Raw genomic sequence first — 19,356 nt, 5'->3', positions numbered from 1 at the left:
TGTCATGATGTCTTGAATTTCTTTCAAAATAATCCAGAGGATAGTGGGCAAAATTGGTGCAAGTGTAAATAATACGAGATTGGTCATGAGTGGATAATCGTTTAAGCTGGGTGATAGGTATATAGGAGTTCATTATATTGTTTACTTTGTACACAAAATGTTTGACTCAACATTTTCACAGCAAAATGATAAAAAAAATCTAGAACATAAACCACTGGAAGAATGGATATGGAATGTATAACTTACCAACGATCAGAGAGGGAAAAATGAATGAGAAAACAATCAGTTGAATAAAAGCCAAAAAAACGGAGAAGGGGGGTGGCTAGAAAGCATTTTAAGGAGAAAACACAAAATAAGATGGCGAAAATATAGCCAAATATGCCTGTAATGATAATACATGGAAATGGATGAATCTATTAAAAGACAAATTGCAAATTCAGCTCTCTCATATATATATATGTACATATATGTATAATTTTTTTATAAGAGGAACCTCTAAAAAGATGAAAAGAAGGGACATAAAGGAGTCGACAACCATCTTGAAGACTAAACAGATGATAATAAACCATAATTAGGTAAAACCATTCAATAAGCCAAGGGCCGAAACTCACTGGATGGAGTTAGCAACACAGGGATCATTGGGGACTGTGTGAAAAGGGCTTTGGGGGCACAGGGGGGTCTCCTACCAGGTCAGGCTGTGTGCAGCCAGCAGTCAGTGGAAGTGGAAGAGCAGAAACGGAGAAGAATTGGTAGAAAAAGCAAGTGGGGAAGGTTACTTATTTATCATGTATTTACGTATTAGGCCTGTATAAACACGGACTCTGGTGAAGTCCCAGGAGAGGGGCAAGGAGAAGAAATGAGAGAGAGGGAGAGGGGAGGGCAGGAGGCTGAAAACCGCGAGACCCAGAGCACCGGGGCGGGCAGGGGGTGGGGGGCATTAGCAGAAGACAAGAAGAAAACACTTTCTATTTTATTTTATTTCTAATTTATTAATTTGTCATTACACAAACAATACATGAATGCATACTCAAAAACATCGAATATTACAGTTAAAGCTAATGCACTCCACCAAACTACTGTTAACAGTTTGGTTAGTATCCTTCCAGATCTTCTCTGTACATTTTTATAATATACAAATAGGTACTTAAGAAGTACACTATACAGTATTTGTGTGTGTGTGTGTTTTAAAATCAATGGTATCATATGTATTGCATGTATTAGCCTTCATTTTCCCCCAAACTTAAAAAAAATTATTGTATCTTAGAGACCTTTCCATGTCAGTATGCGTATGAATCTTACTCTTTTTCATTGATGCCCAGTATTGTATATTGTTCCATCCTCTTGATTTTTTTTTTTTTTTACCAATTTTATTCTATTACAAAGGTACACTTGACACCATTGTACACGCCACCCTGTGAAAACAGGTATGAAAAGTGTCTCATTAAAAAACGGAAATGTTGGGTGAGAGGGCATTTGAATTTTAAATTTTAGTGGGGACCATTCGATTGCCTTTAAAGGTAGCTGTGCCAATTTACACATTCCCTGACAATGTAGGATTCCTGTTTTTCCGCACCCTTGCAAGACTTGTGATTTACATATATTTTAAATATTTGCCAATTGGATTTGAGATAGTTTCTTATTTTTTTAAGTAAGTGCATTTCCCTTATTCTGCTGAGGTCGGGCCTCTCTTCATAATTTTATAAAACTTTTTGCTTATCCGCCTTTTCATGGGGAGATTTCTATAAGGGATATGTGACCAAAAAGCCTAAGACCTCCTGCTTGTCTAGCTGGAATTACTTTTTGTGAGCTAGAGATCTAAATTTTTTTTTTCCCCCAAATAGTTATGTCATCCCAATACTATTTGTTGAATAATCCATTCTCCCCCTACTGATTTGAAATGCTACTTTTATCCTTTACTCAGTACAAAGTTGTTTCTGGATTCTCAGCTCTATCAGATTTATTTTTGGCATCAGGCACCTGAGTTATTCTTAACTTGGTTCGTTGAATGGTAGCTGATTTGGTCAGCCAAGATAATGAGTGTGTTCTCTATGAGACAATAGATAATATAACTCATGACACACAAATTCTACTCTAGTTAAGTTTGATTTAAATCAGTTCCATTATCTACAAACTTAGAATATTAAAAAATGTGTAAACTTCTCTCTTTTAGGGGACACCTCACAGGCTCACTGTAGAGATAGGAAGCTTTTCACCAAGTCCCCTCTTTTTAAAAGTATTGTTCGATGTTAAAGCTTTTTGGTGATTTAGAGTTGTTTCCTGGCAATGTCAAAGGGTTTCGTGTGGCATGGCAGTATCACTGTTGATTTACATGAACCTTTCATTCAACAGATTATATGAGGTCCACAAACCATGACACATACTTTGAATAAGCAATGGCACTTTAGTTTTTGCTTTTACATTGGACGATAGCTCCTGGAGTGCACAAATCATGTTCCATTTATCTTCCTATCCCCCAATATCTAGTCCAGGGTGCAGCACCTGAATTGAAATAGAATTGAAGTGCATTTCGACAATGTTTCTATAAAATAAAAAAATAAAACCCAAACTTCTCAAAAAGCAAAAACCTTGAGGGGATTTACAAAGTTACACGTACTTATTTTTCTGTCCATCAGACACCTGATTAAATTACATATTGTTATGTATTTTAGTAGAAACACTAGAATAAGACACTGACCTGATATTATTTCATGCCAAGTGTGAGAAAAATATTCCTTTGCTGTCCATGGACGTCCTCAGGTGTGATCTATCTATAGATGAGATGCTTGTCTGTGAAATGATAAGAAGTGTGATCTGGAAAACAGTTGGACTGCACTGGGCAAGAATACTGTACAGTTGTTATATAGAAAAATGAAAAGGTAACAACCTTTTTTTCTGGGGGGGAGCAGAATTGCGGCATTTGCCCTATTTTAAAATTCAGTTACTTTTATGATCTAAGTTGGCACACCTTTTCCTTCCCTCTATCAAGGAGGTAACTGGCTTCTGTGGGCAATGTCTTAGTATGTAAATTTAGATGCTCTGTTTTATAGCTCAAACCATGGCATCAGATCATGGGAAAATGCTCAAAACTGCCCAATCTATCAGTTTCTCTGGTGAGAAGAAGAAGAAAAAAAATAAAGCTAACTCGCTCTGTGGAACAAATTTTATGACCAAGTAGACTGTGTCAATGCAAAATACCAACTTCATACTTTACTCTTACCAATCCTGTCTTACTTTTATTTATGATGATTCTTGAAAAAAAAAAAAAAAAGTCTATGACCTTTAACTTGCTTTGTACAGTACCTCACTTAGCATCTTTCATCTGCGAACAAAGCAGGTTAGACCAATTATATCCCACCAAGGAGATCATTAAATAGCACTTGTGCAGTAATATTCTCCGCTGACAAAGGAATACATACATTCAAAGAACACATTTTGCTATAGAAATTCTGTGACTTCAGCATAGAAATACACGTAACAGGGAAGCAACCTAGACGATTGAAAAGGAGAAAATAGGGCGCAAATATACGTCACTAAACAAGAAGTCCTTAGTATTGCTAGAAAATAGAAACAGGAGTTCCGAGGTTTGAGGCGGCCGGAGGTGGGGAGACAGGGGGTTTTGCTAGGCAGCAGACTCCCAGGAAAGAGAAGCCCTCCTGGGTCGAACCGTGTTAAAGAATGAATTAAAGTCGAAGCCAGCAAAACCTATTTTGACTTGGGTTTCGGTATCTGCAGCGGGGCCAGAACCCGCATTCTCCTTTTTGGGGAGGGATAGCCCTGAACGGCAGGCTTGGAACTCCTGCTTCTGGGCCGCTCTAATCCTAGTCACCATAAAAGGACTAAATTTGGTTTACCTGCGGGGATGAACTGACTGAGGCATAAATGTGATAGCCAGGGTTCCTCCATTCCCCTTACCCTTTTGCCAAATTTGTGAAATCCCCCTAAGCAAAGACTTTCAGTTCCTAGAGGTACATGGTTGTTGGAAGGAAAAGTTTTGACTAGAACATTGTAAGACTCGGGGTTCTCAGATCTTTCTTTGGAAGCAGAAAGAATAGGCACCTGACATTGGGAATGGTATAGAAAGATCCAGGACAAACTTCCTTATGAGTATCACAAACCTATTTATCATTTTGCAATTTTGCCTATTCGTTTCTGGATTAGTGTCTTTCCAAAGTTATTTTTCCACTTGTGGTTTCAGCTCCCCAATCTACCTCCCATCATTGATAACTAGAAGGATCTTTTTTTCCTAATGCTTATCTGATCACAATCCCACTGCCTAAAATCATTCAATAAATTATTTTTACTCTAGATGCCAACCTACTGGGGCGGAGGAGTCAGCCTTTGCCTGTCTCCTGGGAAACAATTCTGTGGCTATCCAACCTTTTGGGTCTCCTTTAAGCTTTTGAGCACTTTTCGGTATCAGGGGTCACCTCTTTGAGGGGACCTTCCTTCACAAAACCATCCTTCCCTGTGTTTATTGCATTGTACATGTTGGTTCATCTATGCCCTCCAACTGTTGGTAGTTTTTAGAGCTGGGCTTCGTCCTTTTAACAAAATTACTGAAGAGAATTGAGTCATGTTACAAAGTGCCCGCCACTGAGCCTCCTTAAAAAAAAAAAAAAAAAAAAAAAACCTCATGACTTCAGATCATCCTAAACATCTGTTCCCCTAAAATCAACTGGTATTTTATTTCTGGTTCTACAGAGATACATTTCCATGATGAACAGGTATTTTTGTTACTCTAATTTTAAGGGCTTTCCCTTGCTCTTTTTAAATAGCTCTAGGAATGACTAGTGTCTGGAGCTCGGAGGAACATCACAATCTCCCATCTGTGACAATTCTTTGTGAATAAAAGCAGTTATGAGTACTCATCTCTAGGGACTTGATGTTAAAGCATTGTCTTAATACTTCTTAGCTCAGAACGTCTGTAACAGAATTGGAAATATCCAGTTGTTCTGAACATACAGCTATGAGTTCAAGTAACTGCATACTTCATAACACTTTTTTTGGGGGGGGATGGGGTGTAGCAGGCTGTAAAATCACATCAACTACCTAAAATAAATTTCCGGGGAAAGTTAGGTTTGTATTGCAGACACGTTGCCATTATCAGAAAAATTTTCACCTATGATTTTCTGGTTGGCTAAAGTAACCAACAGAAAACTTATGTGGCACCTTGGTCTATGGGCATTGCATTGAGAAAATTATAGATGGCATTCCTATAAGACTGTGGCCCAAAATTAGCATCTTAATAAATATTTGAATTATGGAGAGCAAGAGACCTTAAATCTCCTGACGTCTAACAAAGTAATCACTTGGGGAAATAATCTGATGCTGTTTCCAAATACAATGTATCTGATTCTGAAAATAAGCTTCCTTTCACAGCTGTTTTCAGGGGTAGATACTGAGGAGGGAGGTCCAAAGGGAAAGGGCCGGGGAATGGGAGAGCAAAGGACGAGCACTAGTGTCATTTTTGAACACTGCACCATGAGTTATCTTCTTATACTATTAAACTGAAAAGTTTATTAATATTTAAGGCTCTTGATACATATTGTCAAGTTACTTTCTAGAATTACAGAGGAGTTTGCCTTTCTCCATTAGGTCCTGCTATTTAAAAGACAAATGACAATTTGTTAAATGTTAATTTTCATTTTTATACGTTACTAGGGGCTGAAACTTTATAAACTGCCATTTATTTCTTCTGTGAATTACCCATATTTTCTATCGTGGTGGTTTTTAAAAAATGTAGTAGTAATTGCTTTTAATTACCTTTTAAAATTAACCTATCATTTCCTTTGTAATTACTTCTGTATTTATAAAGTGTTTTTTTTAATCCCAAAAACCAAACTTTATTTTTTCACAAAAATCCCAATACTAGTTTTTCTTTGCCTGTATTAAATATCACACTCTGCACTTTGAGGGGCACATTTGGTGAGCCTTCTGGTTAACATCCCAACACAGAAATTTCATTTTCTAACTCATCTGTGGGTGACTACTTAAAATCTTACTCCACATCTACAGGATAGGTTCTTTCTTCAAGCACATGTCGTTAGTTCCTTGGTTATTTCTAATGTTATTATTAAGATTAAAATTTTGTTTATATTCAACAATATATCTTCTAGCACAACTGGAATAGAAGATATCTGGTGATCCCACATATACCCCAACTTTATGCATTTAGTTTGTGGCTAAATCTGATGGAGTTTTAATTTTAAATAAAGAACACTTATTTATCCTCTTTTAACAACATGGAGAGCTAACTATTGGTTCTCATTAACTCCTGATTAGCTAGCTGGCTATAGACACAAAGCATGTTAATTTTCTACAGGCACCTTTCTGAATTCAAGTAAAAGTTTTGGTAGACAAGGATTTACTTAAATGTCACTGACATAATATGAGTCTTGAGTACAAATATTGCTCACCATTCTTGCATTCTTTAAATTATTTTACTTTGAAAATGTAAGAACTATTATTAACTCATTAATAACACAGGTTTTCATTTAAGGAATCTTGAACTGTGAAAATACAAATCTAATCAAATTAAATTTTGAACACATATAGAGCCAAATATTTCAACAAAACTGCAGTTTAATTTCAGAAAATGTGTTAAAATATATATTTATACATCAATTTCTGACATACACTTAATGTGTTAGTATACACAAAATGATGCTTTCTCTTGAAACTGTATTTATGAAATGTACATTTTAATTTAAATACTCAGTATACACTGCACTTAATCTGCATGTTGCATTTATTAAATACATTAAAATCTGCAATGTAACAAAACGTTTTCTGCATACGAAATTCAAAACACCATTTTAAATGAACAAAAGATGGCTCACTTCATTTTTTTTTTTTTTTAACAACTAGTGTATAGTACACTAGCTCAGCTCCAACATACTACCTGTTCGTTCTTTTTTATTTGACATTGTTCACAGACTAGTACATATTACAATAAGAGTGCTGGATAAAAACATGAGGTACGAAAGTGGTTCAAAGATTATAGATCATGCAGATCATGCTAGACAGCAAAGAAAATTGTGACCGAGAAAACACTAAATAAAAATACATAAAGAATGTGCATTATAAAAAAAACTCCATTACACAGCTTTGCTTCTTTGGTTACAAAGTAGGTTGAACAATTTCACAGCTTTTTATTCCCACCCGAAAAAAGAAAGTCATACGAAATGTCAAAAAGCAGAGGAATCGTGGCAATTTCTCTATTAGAAAGTAGAAACAAATGAACAGTTTTCTTCATCAAAATAGCCCAATTATTTATTATATCACAATAACTGGTGACTACCTGTACAGTTGCACTATGTTCTTCATACTTACACTATACAAAATTTACATTCAAGCTGGGTCTTTACTACTGAAAATAAATACCGAAGGTAAATTGCCATTAGTGTTAGAAATATGCCAGGATTCTTTTGTTCAATTATTGCCTAAACGTTTTATCTATTAAATGCAATCCTGTCTTTCAAATCCTTTACTGATACTTATAATTATTCAAAAAAAAATTAAAAAAGTTCTGTGACATTGTTCATGTACATTATGAAAATAGCAGCCCTGTAATAAATAAAACACAAATAAATGAAAACTTACATAGGCAAATGTTACTGATATTGAAAGAAAAGTGGCTCTTTAGATGAACTGTTATTTATAATGTGATAGGAAGGCTCAGGGTAAATCCATGGGTAATAGGAAAAACGGGAGAGCCACCAAAGCTCTTAAAAGACCCCACTCATGCGCACCAGGTAAAATGCAGACTTTGCTTGCTTTAATAAACCCCATCTATTATTCTCCTTGTGTACTGATGACATAAAACTGGACATCAACAGCGCTGCATGACATCTCAAAGGGAGGAAAAGCTCCTGTAGAATGATTGTCTAATACTGAAAAGGCCAAACACACAACCGAAGCATGGCTACTTGCTTTCGTATAAAGTGGAAAGAATACCAGTGGCACACAAGGATAGATTGCTTTCAGTTTTTTTTCTTAATGAGGCAAGAAAGCTTTATGCTGAGGAGACATTCGGCTGCTGTGGAGGTTGCGTTGGCTGCGGAGGCTGTGCTATCACTGCTTGCTGTTGAGAAGTGCTACCAGTATTGGCCTGTTGGGCTGGGAGTTGGGATAATTGATCATTGTTTGAAAGAGATTTTAACAGTGCATTTTCTCGTTCAAGTAAAGAGTTTCTTTCAACTAATTCTTTTATTTGTTCCTTTAGAACTTCCACTTCTTCTCTTACTGCATACATCAAATGGCTTTTCACCAGATCCTGTGAAAAACAAAATTAGCAATGTCAAAAACGGTGAAAGGGAAAGGTGTTGCTATTTGGTTCTGGCCTACTTGGTGCCTTATAAACACGAGGCATTTTTATATTAAGTTTTTGTGCTCTTGCTTTTAATGTTTCTACTGTATCTTGACTGGCCTTAAAGGAGATAAGGGTGGAAAAAAAAAAATCCAGTTTCCAACTAGGCAGCAAGCCCAGGATTTCTTTTCAAAGTTTGGAGTGATTTCCAAAAATACTAGGCTCCTTAAATTGTCAATTACAAGCTCAGAATTAAAAAAAAAAAAGTTTAAAATCACATGCTTAGAGGCTAGACCAAGAGAACAAAGGATATTAAACTAGTTATAGCACTTCTTTAAGAGATAAAGTGACCTACTATTTCCAACTCTAAAATCTTTAAAGAAAAATAGTTTGAGACTAATGGTCCTTATTTATAGTCTATAGTTTTAATAAGCTTCAATCAAAATATTTTATACAATATGAACAAAATATCTTTAAGGGAACAAAAAAATTGATAGTAATAGCAGAAATCAGAAACAGATTCCACACGGTCTATTTATTAGAACTGACTAAAGACAGCATTTATAAATGCATGACAAAGGTTTCCAGCTGAAGTTTTCATTTTAATGCTCTTTTGTCTATAAACTATTTTTGATGCTGAAGTATCTGAAGGCACATAATGCATTCTGATTATGTATGCCCCTCAAAATGGCCCTGATTTATCAATGGTAATGCATGAAATGTGAGATGTTCAAATGGGGGGAAGTATTAACTCCACTGGTATTTCTAGATTAGAAATTTGGTGTTTTGTTTCTTAGAATTGATAAAAACCAACTGTTTCTTACAACCAACAACCTATAAAGAGAACTATAAACTTTTACTTACCATTGCTTGTTCTATTTTGTTGTCAATGGCTACAACACCACCTCCCCCAGATGCACTGGAAAAAATTAGAATATTTCATTAAATTATTCTAAAAAATGTAGCCTGCTTTCCAACTCTTAAAATAATTAAAAACATGTTTTACATAAAGCCAAAAATAGTAACTTAAAATAGCTTATTAAGTCTGTTCTCATAATCTCAGTACCCAAAGCTCTCATTTTGAAAGTGAGAGATCTCAGTATATAGAGGAGTTTTAAAATGCTTCGTAGTTCCAACATTTCTAAATTCCCATGACATATATATGCTACTTTAAAAGCCAACTCCCAGTTCTATTCAGGAGTTCTTAACTCCATGAACTTTTAAAAAGATACATTTTGAATGTATCTCTCCACACTCTCCACATCTCTTAAACTTCATTTACAAATTATATATTCTAATTGACTTTCATGTGGAAATTCTAGTGGTCACTTATTGCATTAAAATTCAGATGAAGACTTTCCTTCTATAGATATTACTTCTCATTTAAAAATTTCTAGAACCAGCTTATAAAGGGCCTTTGGGCAAATGATACTTGCAGGTGGGTTAACAGGATCCCAACATTCTGGCAAATCTACATACTTTCATTGTAGCTTACTAGCCGGCAAAAATCACCTACAATGAATGGTATGTGGTTTAGCCCAGTTTTTCCTGGAAATATTTGGAAGTAGTCTAGCAGTAAGTATATCCCAAGTTCAACTATCACCTTAGCAGTTTTATGATAACACAGAAGGTTCAATAATTGTCCTCTTAAATAGTAAGAATAGTACATATTTATATCCTTTTCTTGGTATTTTTGTAAATTTTGAAGAACAGTTACTAAATTTTCTTGTAAAGACAAAAAATACTTTATCAATACAAAAAAGGTCTTTAAACAATTTTGATACAAAATTTTGCAAAATACTCTTCATAAAGTATATTCTATCTAAGAAAATTTAGATGCTAATGTATCTGAAGACTATTCTATTTTAGATGATATGGGCTCTCAGAGTGATATTAGATTGAGGCACAGGAATATTTCGTCTTATGTAGTGGTGCCTTTGATATTGTAATCCAAGTAGACTTAGTTATAATCCTGGTTCTGCTACTCACTCCCTGTGTGACCATCAGCAAATCAAGTATTTAACTTCCCTGGACATATTTTTTCATGTGTAAAATGAAGAGTTCTTTGTCAGTACCTCAGTGTACTTCCTATTTCTAGATCCTTGAATCAATACACGCATGACACTAAGTTTGTTTATCTGAGCATTAATCATATTAATTACAGCATACGCCTTCATTTCTTGCTTCTATTTCTAAGATGAAAACGGGTTTTGCATACCTAATAACTAGAAAGGATATATAGATTGTTAACAAATACTTATATACATTAGGCTTTAAATGCTTGTAGAAAGCAGTGCAAAACAAAGTATGGCTATATGTAACTATAAGCTATAGAACAATTATATAAACCATAAGGCTTTGTTATAAAGTTCAGTTCAGACACCACGTGGATATGTTCACCAAATATTGGCTACAATTTGCAGAAAAGACAGTACTAGGCATTTAGGTCAGAGTTTGACCATCCTAGATTACACTCTCCATTTTTTATTTCTATGTCAAGGAAAAGGTAAATTAGTTTTAGTTGTTTCTTGATGTAAATACATTCTTTTAACACATCTCTGTTTTAAACAGAACACCTTAAATACTAACAAGCAACCAAAATGAAACGAAAAATTAAGTCACTAACCCTTAAAAAGGATTTATTGCTTTTTTTTTTTGATGATTAGAGTAATATTAGTAAGTTTCCAAACCATTCCCTTAGGCTAAGGAACAATAATTAGCATCTTATTCTTGCTGATATATTAAACTCTAATTCTACTAACTCAGACCTCCTTCACAGCGATGTAGGGCTATGTTTGCAAAGTATAAATGGATCATACTGAAGATGTGTCCCTTAAAAAGTAGTAACAACTCAATTTTGTTAGGCACTGTACTTAATTACATCAGTCAGATACAATTACTATTACTACAGTGATTTCTGGCTATTTGAAGGCTATTTTTTAAAGAATTCTATATAACCTATGGCAGTGGTTCTCAAATTTTAGCATGCACCAGTCATCTAGAGGTAATTCTAAAACAGATTGCTGGATTTCACCTCATTTCTGATTTAGAAGGTCTGGGGTGGGGCCCAGGAATTTGCATTTCTACAGCTTTCCAGGTGATGCTGATTGTGCTACCTGACAGACCATACTTTGAGAACCAATGGCTTACAAAGATGAAAGTTACAAGAAAAAAAAAAAAAAAACTAATTCTATTTTAAAACCTTCTTAACCTGGAATATAAAACTTCCTACCCTTCATGACTTTGACCCCTGTCTTTTAGGGTCTCCTTTCTTCTCACACTTCATCTGGACTATTGTGTTATGTCTTACGTAACTCTTTATAATCTGTGAAACATAGGTTCTCTAAGTTTCCATGGCTTTGCAGAACTGCTCCCTCTGCTGCAAATGCTCATGGTTTCCAATTCATCATCTGGCTGTCTTGTACTTGTTCCTTAAGATGCTTCAGTGCCAGGTGTTCTGTAATGCCTTCTGGCTTCCTAAGGTAGAACCAGCTAGTCCATCTTTTCTGTGGTTCTCTAATCTTCACAAACTTTTTATACTGCATAACCAGGAAAGCAGAATAACAAATTCCAGCTCCTTTATATAGTCACTGTGTGAATTCTGGAAAAAATTATTTGACGTTTCTAGATCCCAGGTTTTTAATCTAAAATGAGGATTATATACCTCAATACATAAAACTCCTGTAAGGATAAAGGAGCTTAAATAATACTACCACTGTTAACTCTATCAGACTGAGTTCCTTGAGAGAGGTTCCTTATCTTCACCTCTGTGAAGAAGTGAACACAGTGCTTGGCACTGTAAAAGTTCAAATGCATACTGAAAGAGTCTGAAAGAGTCAAAGAGTCAATATGATAGCAATTAGATTTGAAACAATTACTGGTTTATATTAGAAAGCCATTAAAATATATATTTTTATTTTTTAATTTATTTATTCATGAGAGTGAGAGGCAGAGACACTGGCATACGGAGAAGCAGACTCCATGCAGGGAGTCTGATGTGGGACTCGATCCTGGGTCTCCAGGATCGGGCCCTGGGCTGAAGGCAGGCGCTAAATCGCTGAGCCACCCAGGCTGCCCGCCATTAAAATATTTTGAGTTTGAATAAATTCATAGTTCTTAAAGTATGGTCACTGGACCAACAGTTATCAGTTATCACCTGGGAACTTAGGAATGTAAACATTTGGGTCCACCCCAGACCTACTGCATTACACACTCTTGAGGTAGGACCCAGGAAATGTAGCTTAATAACTTCCAGGTAACTGACAGAAACTAAAGGTTGAGAAGCCAATTTATAATAAAGATATCAATATGGTTGTCTTAAATAAGCAAATAAGAGTATTATATTTCAAGAACATACCTGAACATAGTTTAAGAATATTATTTCAATGAGGGTAGTAACAAGTTGGTTTCTGTTGTGTTCAAAGCCAACATAGTGGTTTGGGCTTCACTCACTCTTAAAAATGAGATCAACTGAAGTGGAATAAAAAATTTTCCTTTATTTGCTTTCTTGACCTAATGTTTAAGTAATATGCCTTGTTTTCTCTTTTACTATTGCATTCATCACTATAACTTGATGGTTATAACTAGTTTCTGAACTTAAGTTCCTAAGACTTTGAACTATTCTGGTAAGCTGTAAGTGCTATATAAAGACAAAGGATACTTTTTAAAAGGAAATACTTGGTTTGATATGGGTCACTCTTTTAGAATAAAAACATACAATGATTATTATTTACTAGATGAATTAAAAATTGTGGGTATGGAGGAAATGGACAGATATATACAACTGTGGGGAGAAAAGACACTAAGCATGGCTGTATTACCTTTTATATGATGAATTTTTTTTAAGATTTTATTATTTTTTTTAAAGTAATCTCTATACCCAACGTAGGGCTTGAACTCACAACCCTGAGCTCAAGAGTCACACACACCATTGACTGAGCCAGCCAGGTGTCCCTGAATTTAGTGTTTAAATAAATTAAAATCACATTCACAGGAAAAATAAAACTCAATGAATCAAAGGTACAGCATGATAACTTGGCTTTCAATGTTATTCATTTTAAAATTCATCCCAACTGGCTCTCCACACCTAGCTTTTCTTCCCAGATCTCCTTCCTCTTACCACAATAGATCACTAGCAACCTCACTGAGGCTGGATATGAAATTCTGGCTTCAAAAATTCCCTACATTTTCATCTTTCTTAAAGGGTTAACCATTTCATTCATGCTCTCACTCAGGAAGATGATTGTACAAATCATCTCCAGTCTCTATTCAAAAATTAAAATCCATGAAGGTGAAGGGTTAGGTTAACCTGATCTCACTATTAAAAAAAAAACTTTTTATGAGAAATCAACTTTTTTCTTTATCTTCATTAATGTGGGCAGAGACATCAATGGCTATTTGTTTAAAATAAAAATAGAGCAAATTTCTTCTCTTATATTTTGATTACTTTTTCTTTCTGTTCTCCCCTCAACACAAATGCTAATTAACAAAGCAACAAGGTAGAGGAAAACACTTGAATGACTGACCACTTTTGCAGGCACATATTACTTTAGTGAGTCCTTACTACAGGGTTGAGAAACAATCTCATCTTACAGTTGAGGAAACTGAGGCCAAGTAACTTACTCAAAGACATAATGCTAGAGAAAGAATTGAAACCTAGACTTAATGTTAAAACACATGCTTTTTCTACCTCAACAGTAAGACTGTGTGAGAGGAATAAGCAACTGTCTATAACAACCTAAGAGAAATGCAGACTTTTGCGTATCATGGAGAGTGCTTTACTATGTACCAAATGTCATTTGTGAAACTATAGCATGAATTCAAAGATTAAATTATGTGCATAATATGCCATTTATCTTAGCTAGCACATTCCTAGAAGAGGCTGAACTCTGAGAACAAGGGAGGTAACTTCTTAGAAAAGGCGCTGTGATCTTCAGACAGCCAGCATAGTTTACCTATTTGCTAAGAACTAAAATGTTCTTTTGGTTTCTTAGAAAGCTGAAGATATCTTAAAATTATATGTATCTATATGCAGATATTATTTAAAAAATTACCCTCTTCTGCTTAAAGACCCTTCTAACTTTGTGTTTGAGTCACAATCACAATTAAAACTCCACCACAGGAATTCCCCAAATTATAAAATCAAATCTTTTATAACAAGAACTTCTTTGCTTGAGCTGGCAAGTCTGATATGCTTATATTCAAGACCCCTTATCCAAACAAGGTAAAAATGATTCTTCATAAACTCACAAGTAGAAGCTACAATCTTTCCAAAAAAAAAAAAAAAGTGATCATCATTCTTTAAGGCCAGTCTTCAGGAATCATGTATTGTTTCTAGTAAATAATCTAGAATCTTCATCCTCCTACCCCCTTCCAAAAAACTGTAAAATAATATAATTACTACTATACTGGATTAATTCTAACCTGGTAACATTTGGCCAAAATCTTTTCTTTTCTTTCTTTCTTTTTAAAAGATTTACTTACTCATTTTTTGGGGGCGGGGGGGGGGGGGGGTTGGAGATGAGGACGACAAGGGCAGGGAAAGAGGGAGACAGACTCTCAAATAGACTCTGTGCTCAGCACACAGCTTGACACTGGTCTTGATCCCACAACCCTGAGATCATGACCTGAGCCAAAATCAAAAGCTGGACACTCAATGGACTGAGCGATCCAGGTGCCCCTACAACTGGCCTTTTTTCTAAGAAATATATATTTTTGTTTTTTAGAAAGAAACTGTTAAGTCACTGATGCAGAAAAATAAACCTAATGAATGTACAGTTCAGCAAGCCTATGAAAGATAAACAGAAAAAAATACATCATTCTTCTCTAAGAAGAATTTTAAAATATTTACAGTTTAACACTTAAGAGCAAATAACAGTTCTTCTAAAAAAAAAAAAAAGCCAAAATAGATATAATTCAGACAAACTTATTCTATGGCCAAATGCAAGCTTCTTTGGTTAGCAATAAAACTATCAAAGTTAACAGTAACTTAACCTAAAAACTAAAAATTTTATGTATTCTAATGACTGACCATCTCTATGTAAAAACAAACTCTGTTTAATTTCATGATTAAATTTACAAAAAGCCCCATGAAGATTTTTTATTAACACAAAATAAGTGATTTTTGTGAATAATAAAAACTATTATTCATGCTAAGCAAGTAGGTAAAATGGCAACTCACAAAACTGAGTATTATTATTTTCTCAAGTAACCAGTGTTACAGTGGTGCAAAAAAAAAAAAAAAAAAAGCTTTTAACCAAGGAACAATGAAAAAGTTAAAAATATACATAAAGACTGAGATTTGTTTTTAGCATCTACAGAAACCAATTATGTCCTTAGCATCGTTTACATTCATGTAATTAGTTTAAGGTCAAAATCCTGGCCAGAAATGAGTATTTAAAGAGTAAAAAAGCATACATACTGCAGATTACACCAATGTCAATTTCCTAGCTTTGGACCTTATGATATAAGCATGTAAGATGTTACCATTGCAGGAGGGGGGCAGGAGACAGGACACACAGGACTGGATGAAGGAGTACGTGAGACCTCACTATACTTTTTTCTTTTTTTTGCAACTTATGAATCAATAATTATTTCAAAATAAAAGTTAAAAGAGATACATACACATGGTAAAAAGTACATCCAAAGAGTATACATAAAAAGGTGTACAGGTGTACAAGGAGAGTCCCTCTCCTACCTCAGACCCCTGTTGTCCAGAGTCAACCATATCATCTGTACCAATGGCCTTTTAAAAAGCCCTTTTAAGAATTTCTGTAAAACACTTCGGAGAAGCCTAACGAGATGCCTCAAAATATAGAAAAATAAAAAACTCCCTTAATAATTTCACTAAAATATAAAGTACTTCTAGAAATCTATTAAATCTATTAAGACTAGACTCCCAATTTGAGAAATGGGTAGATTTCACATAGAAAATTCACAAGACATGAAAAAAAACTCAAGATCTCATTCATAATAAAAATACAGATTATAATGTAATACCATTTCCCTAAACAGACTGGCAAGCGTATTAAAATTTAATACACTGTTAGGCTGTGGGAAATGGGCCTTCTTATAGAATGGTTATTTAAATTGTAAACTGGTATAATCCTTATACAAAGCAAATTGGTTATATCAGTTTTTTTTAAGATTTTATTTATTTATTTATTCATAAGAGACACACAGAGACAGGCAGAGACACAGGCAGAGGGAGAAGCAGGCTCTATGCAGGGAGCCTGACACGGGACTTGATCCCGGGTCTCCAGGATCACGCCCAGGACTGAAGGCGGCGCTAAACCGCTGAGCCACCTGGGCTGCCCGGTTATATCACAGTTTTACATGCACACACATGCACATACATACACACACACACACACACACACACACACACACACACATGCTCACTCACTCTTATTTACTCTTTGAGTCAGCAATCCTACATGTGGGAATTTATCCTATATTTTTACATACAAGGGAAATAATATATTTACAAGGCTACTCATTATAGCACTGTTTAAAACAAAGTTTAATAATCAACAGGGAACTGATCAACTAAATCATGGTATAGCCATCTATGCAATTGAATACTACCTATTTATAAAAAAAGACCCCAAAGATGTTTTTCTGTGTACCGAGATCAGAACAATGTATCTTAGAGACCTTTAAAAGTAAAAGGTGCAGATGTATGTATATTATCACCTGTGTGAGGGGGACACAGATATAATAGATACAGCATTTGCTTGCATATGGATAAAGAAACCGGAAGAATACACACATACAAACTAAGAAAGTGGTTATCTGTCTGGGAAGGCAGGCAGATGGGGGACAGAGATAGAAGAATACTTTCATTGCAATTTGGAGAATACTGAAGTTAAAAAACAAAAGAACTACCACATTCCAAAAAAGAAAATGACTCACGAAAGTTATTAAGTTATTTCCTGTACAGTGTGAACTCAGGGGATGAACAAATGAAAGACAGGAGACAGAAAAGAGAGAGGAGCGAAGAGGAGGCAACAACTCCATGTTCCTTAGGAACTACTTCATTCTAGAAGATAGGTACTTTGTTTAACATTCAAAATAACATATAAAGGATACTTGTGATTTGTAAAATTTATTTCTTTGGCTTAGGGTGAATTACAATCACTTAAAAATATGGTAGAAAACAATGTTTATAACTTCTAATATAGTTACTTCTGTTCAAAATGATTCTGGAAAGAAAAAAACAAAAGTGCGATTAACATTTGATATAATAGGCTATATAACTTTATACAATAAAAATGTTACATTAAAAATGTTTTCCAGAGAAGGTATAGATAAGATTAATATTAGCTTTACCTTCTTTTTCTAGATCTCTTTACATTTCCAAGTGAGGATATCTTGGGGGAGGTATCTCTAGTATTAGGCAAGTAAAATTCTGATAGTTTTTTTCCTATAGAGTCACTGAGGAAACAATTTAAAAAACCAGCCAAACTAAAATTCTATTAAAACACTCAAGATGGCAGATGTAAAAATTTAGTCTTGAAAAGCTAGAGAATAATACAAAAGTGAAATATGTACAACAATTTTACCATTACAATCCAAATATTCCATATAAACTAAAAAAGTTTAATATTCTATTATTTGAAGTTAAATACTTGTATGTAAAAAATGATATCCACTTAAAGCAGATGAGCTTATGCACTAGTTATTTTTTATTAGACTAACATTAGGTAAGGTTTGACAGGATGAAAAAGTTATTTTTTTTCCTTTGAGTCAGGACTGAAATAAAGGGTGTGAGAAAGGGGTAGGAGGAGAGTGGCATTTTCCCTAAAGTTGGTGTGCTTACATTTAGAGCAGGCTCTCCTAAAAGAAACTGCATTGTACTATTTACACAGCAGCTAGGTAATTTGATGATAGCATAATTGATTACTGACAAGTGAAGAATATGTATCAAGGAGCTTTGGCCCAAATTAAAAAGTTGACACTATGGTCCTGGTTACTTTACTCCCTGGAGATTGGGAAAAGAGTATATGATTGACAATTATCTAGACTGAGATGTATACTAGCACCTAAGACTAAAAAAGGGGAGAGAGATTAGAAAGGATTTCAAATGTTGCCAACTGATGTCTAGCTCAGAGTACCTTACGAAAATAATGTGATTATACTGAAAGGGAATAAAGTGGATATAATTCCATATATTCATTCTAGATATTCTAGAGACATTCTTTTAGTCTGCTAGAAACTAACGGTTAACCAACTTCTAAAAACATCAGAATTAACAATTAAAATATACCTTAACCTAGCAAAAGATCTATACTTTTCAGTACTGACTTGACAGACCATCTTTCATAGAAAGATGGAAAATTGAAATAGAAAAGAGAAAAACTCAATAAAAATTCTTAATATGAAATGAGGACATTAAAAACACAGAAGAGTTCAAATTACTTCAGCTGTGTTAAGAAAAAGTCTTCCAAGGAAGGGGCTATGTTTAACAGTCAATTTGTAGAAAAGATCAATTCTCTTTTAAAAGGTTAACAATAGCATTCCTTCCTTTTGACTATGAAGAAATAACAGCACTTTCATCACTAAGGAAACTTTCATGGTGTTAAGTGTATGAAAATGAACCAAACTGGAGAAAGAACAAGACAGAAAAGAGTGTCAAGGGAAATGAAACACAAACAAGCAGCCTTGAATTAACTTCACCCAGAAGTGGGCCTATTATAAAAACAACCTTTTTATATAGATAAATCCACCTAACATTTTTAAAAGTAATTCAGGATTCTTTAGCAATGACATAAAAATGGGTCAAAGGAAAAAATCAGAACTAGCTTACTAATTTATTTCTAACGCCAGCATTTATATTACTTCCTCCCATTCCAAATGCTTGCTCAACTTTTAAACCGGATATCCTACACTCCTTGAGACTGTGTAGTTTATTCTCATTCTTTGCTCATACGGTTTCTTATTCTCTAAATAGTTCTGTGGATATTCTACCTTTCTTTCATAGCTTTCAGCTCAAATATTTTCTTTTCTGTAAAGGTTAGTTTTCCTATCCTTCCAGAAGCACTAGAGGA

At 34.6% G+C, this 19,356-nt stretch overlaps 1 protein-coding gene across 3 annotated transcripts in view; it reads right to left on the bottom strand.

Annotated features, from left to right (window-relative positions):
• Positions 1-6,564: 6,564 nt before the first annotated feature.
• The window catches only part of TSC22D2 (TSC22 domain family member 2), a 47,398-nt gene continuing 34,606 nt past the window's right edge, over positions 6,565-19,356 (bottom strand). For 2 of the 3 annotated variants that reach the window (XM_072727124.1, XM_072727123.1), the window contains 2 exons: positions 9,173-9,227; positions 6,565-8,275 (listed from right to left, as the gene is read on the bottom strand). In XM_072727124.1, coding sequence (XP_072583225.1) covers positions 8,015-8,275; positions 9,173-9,227 — 316 coding nt within the window. In that variant the 3' untranslated portion in view covers positions 6,565-8,014. The remainder of the gene's footprint in view (positions 8,276-9,172; positions 9,228-19,356) is intronic. The other variant, XR_011995305.1, reaches the window with a different exon arrangement.

Source organism: Vulpes vulpes, chromosome 11 (genome assembly GCF_048418805.1).
Source record: "Vulpes vulpes isolate BD-2025 chromosome 11, VulVul3, whole genome shotgun sequence".
Lineage (NCBI taxonomy): Eukaryota > Metazoa > Chordata > Mammalia > Carnivora > Canidae > Vulpes > Vulpes vulpes.
This window is presented reverse-complemented; position numbering and strand designations above follow the sequence as displayed.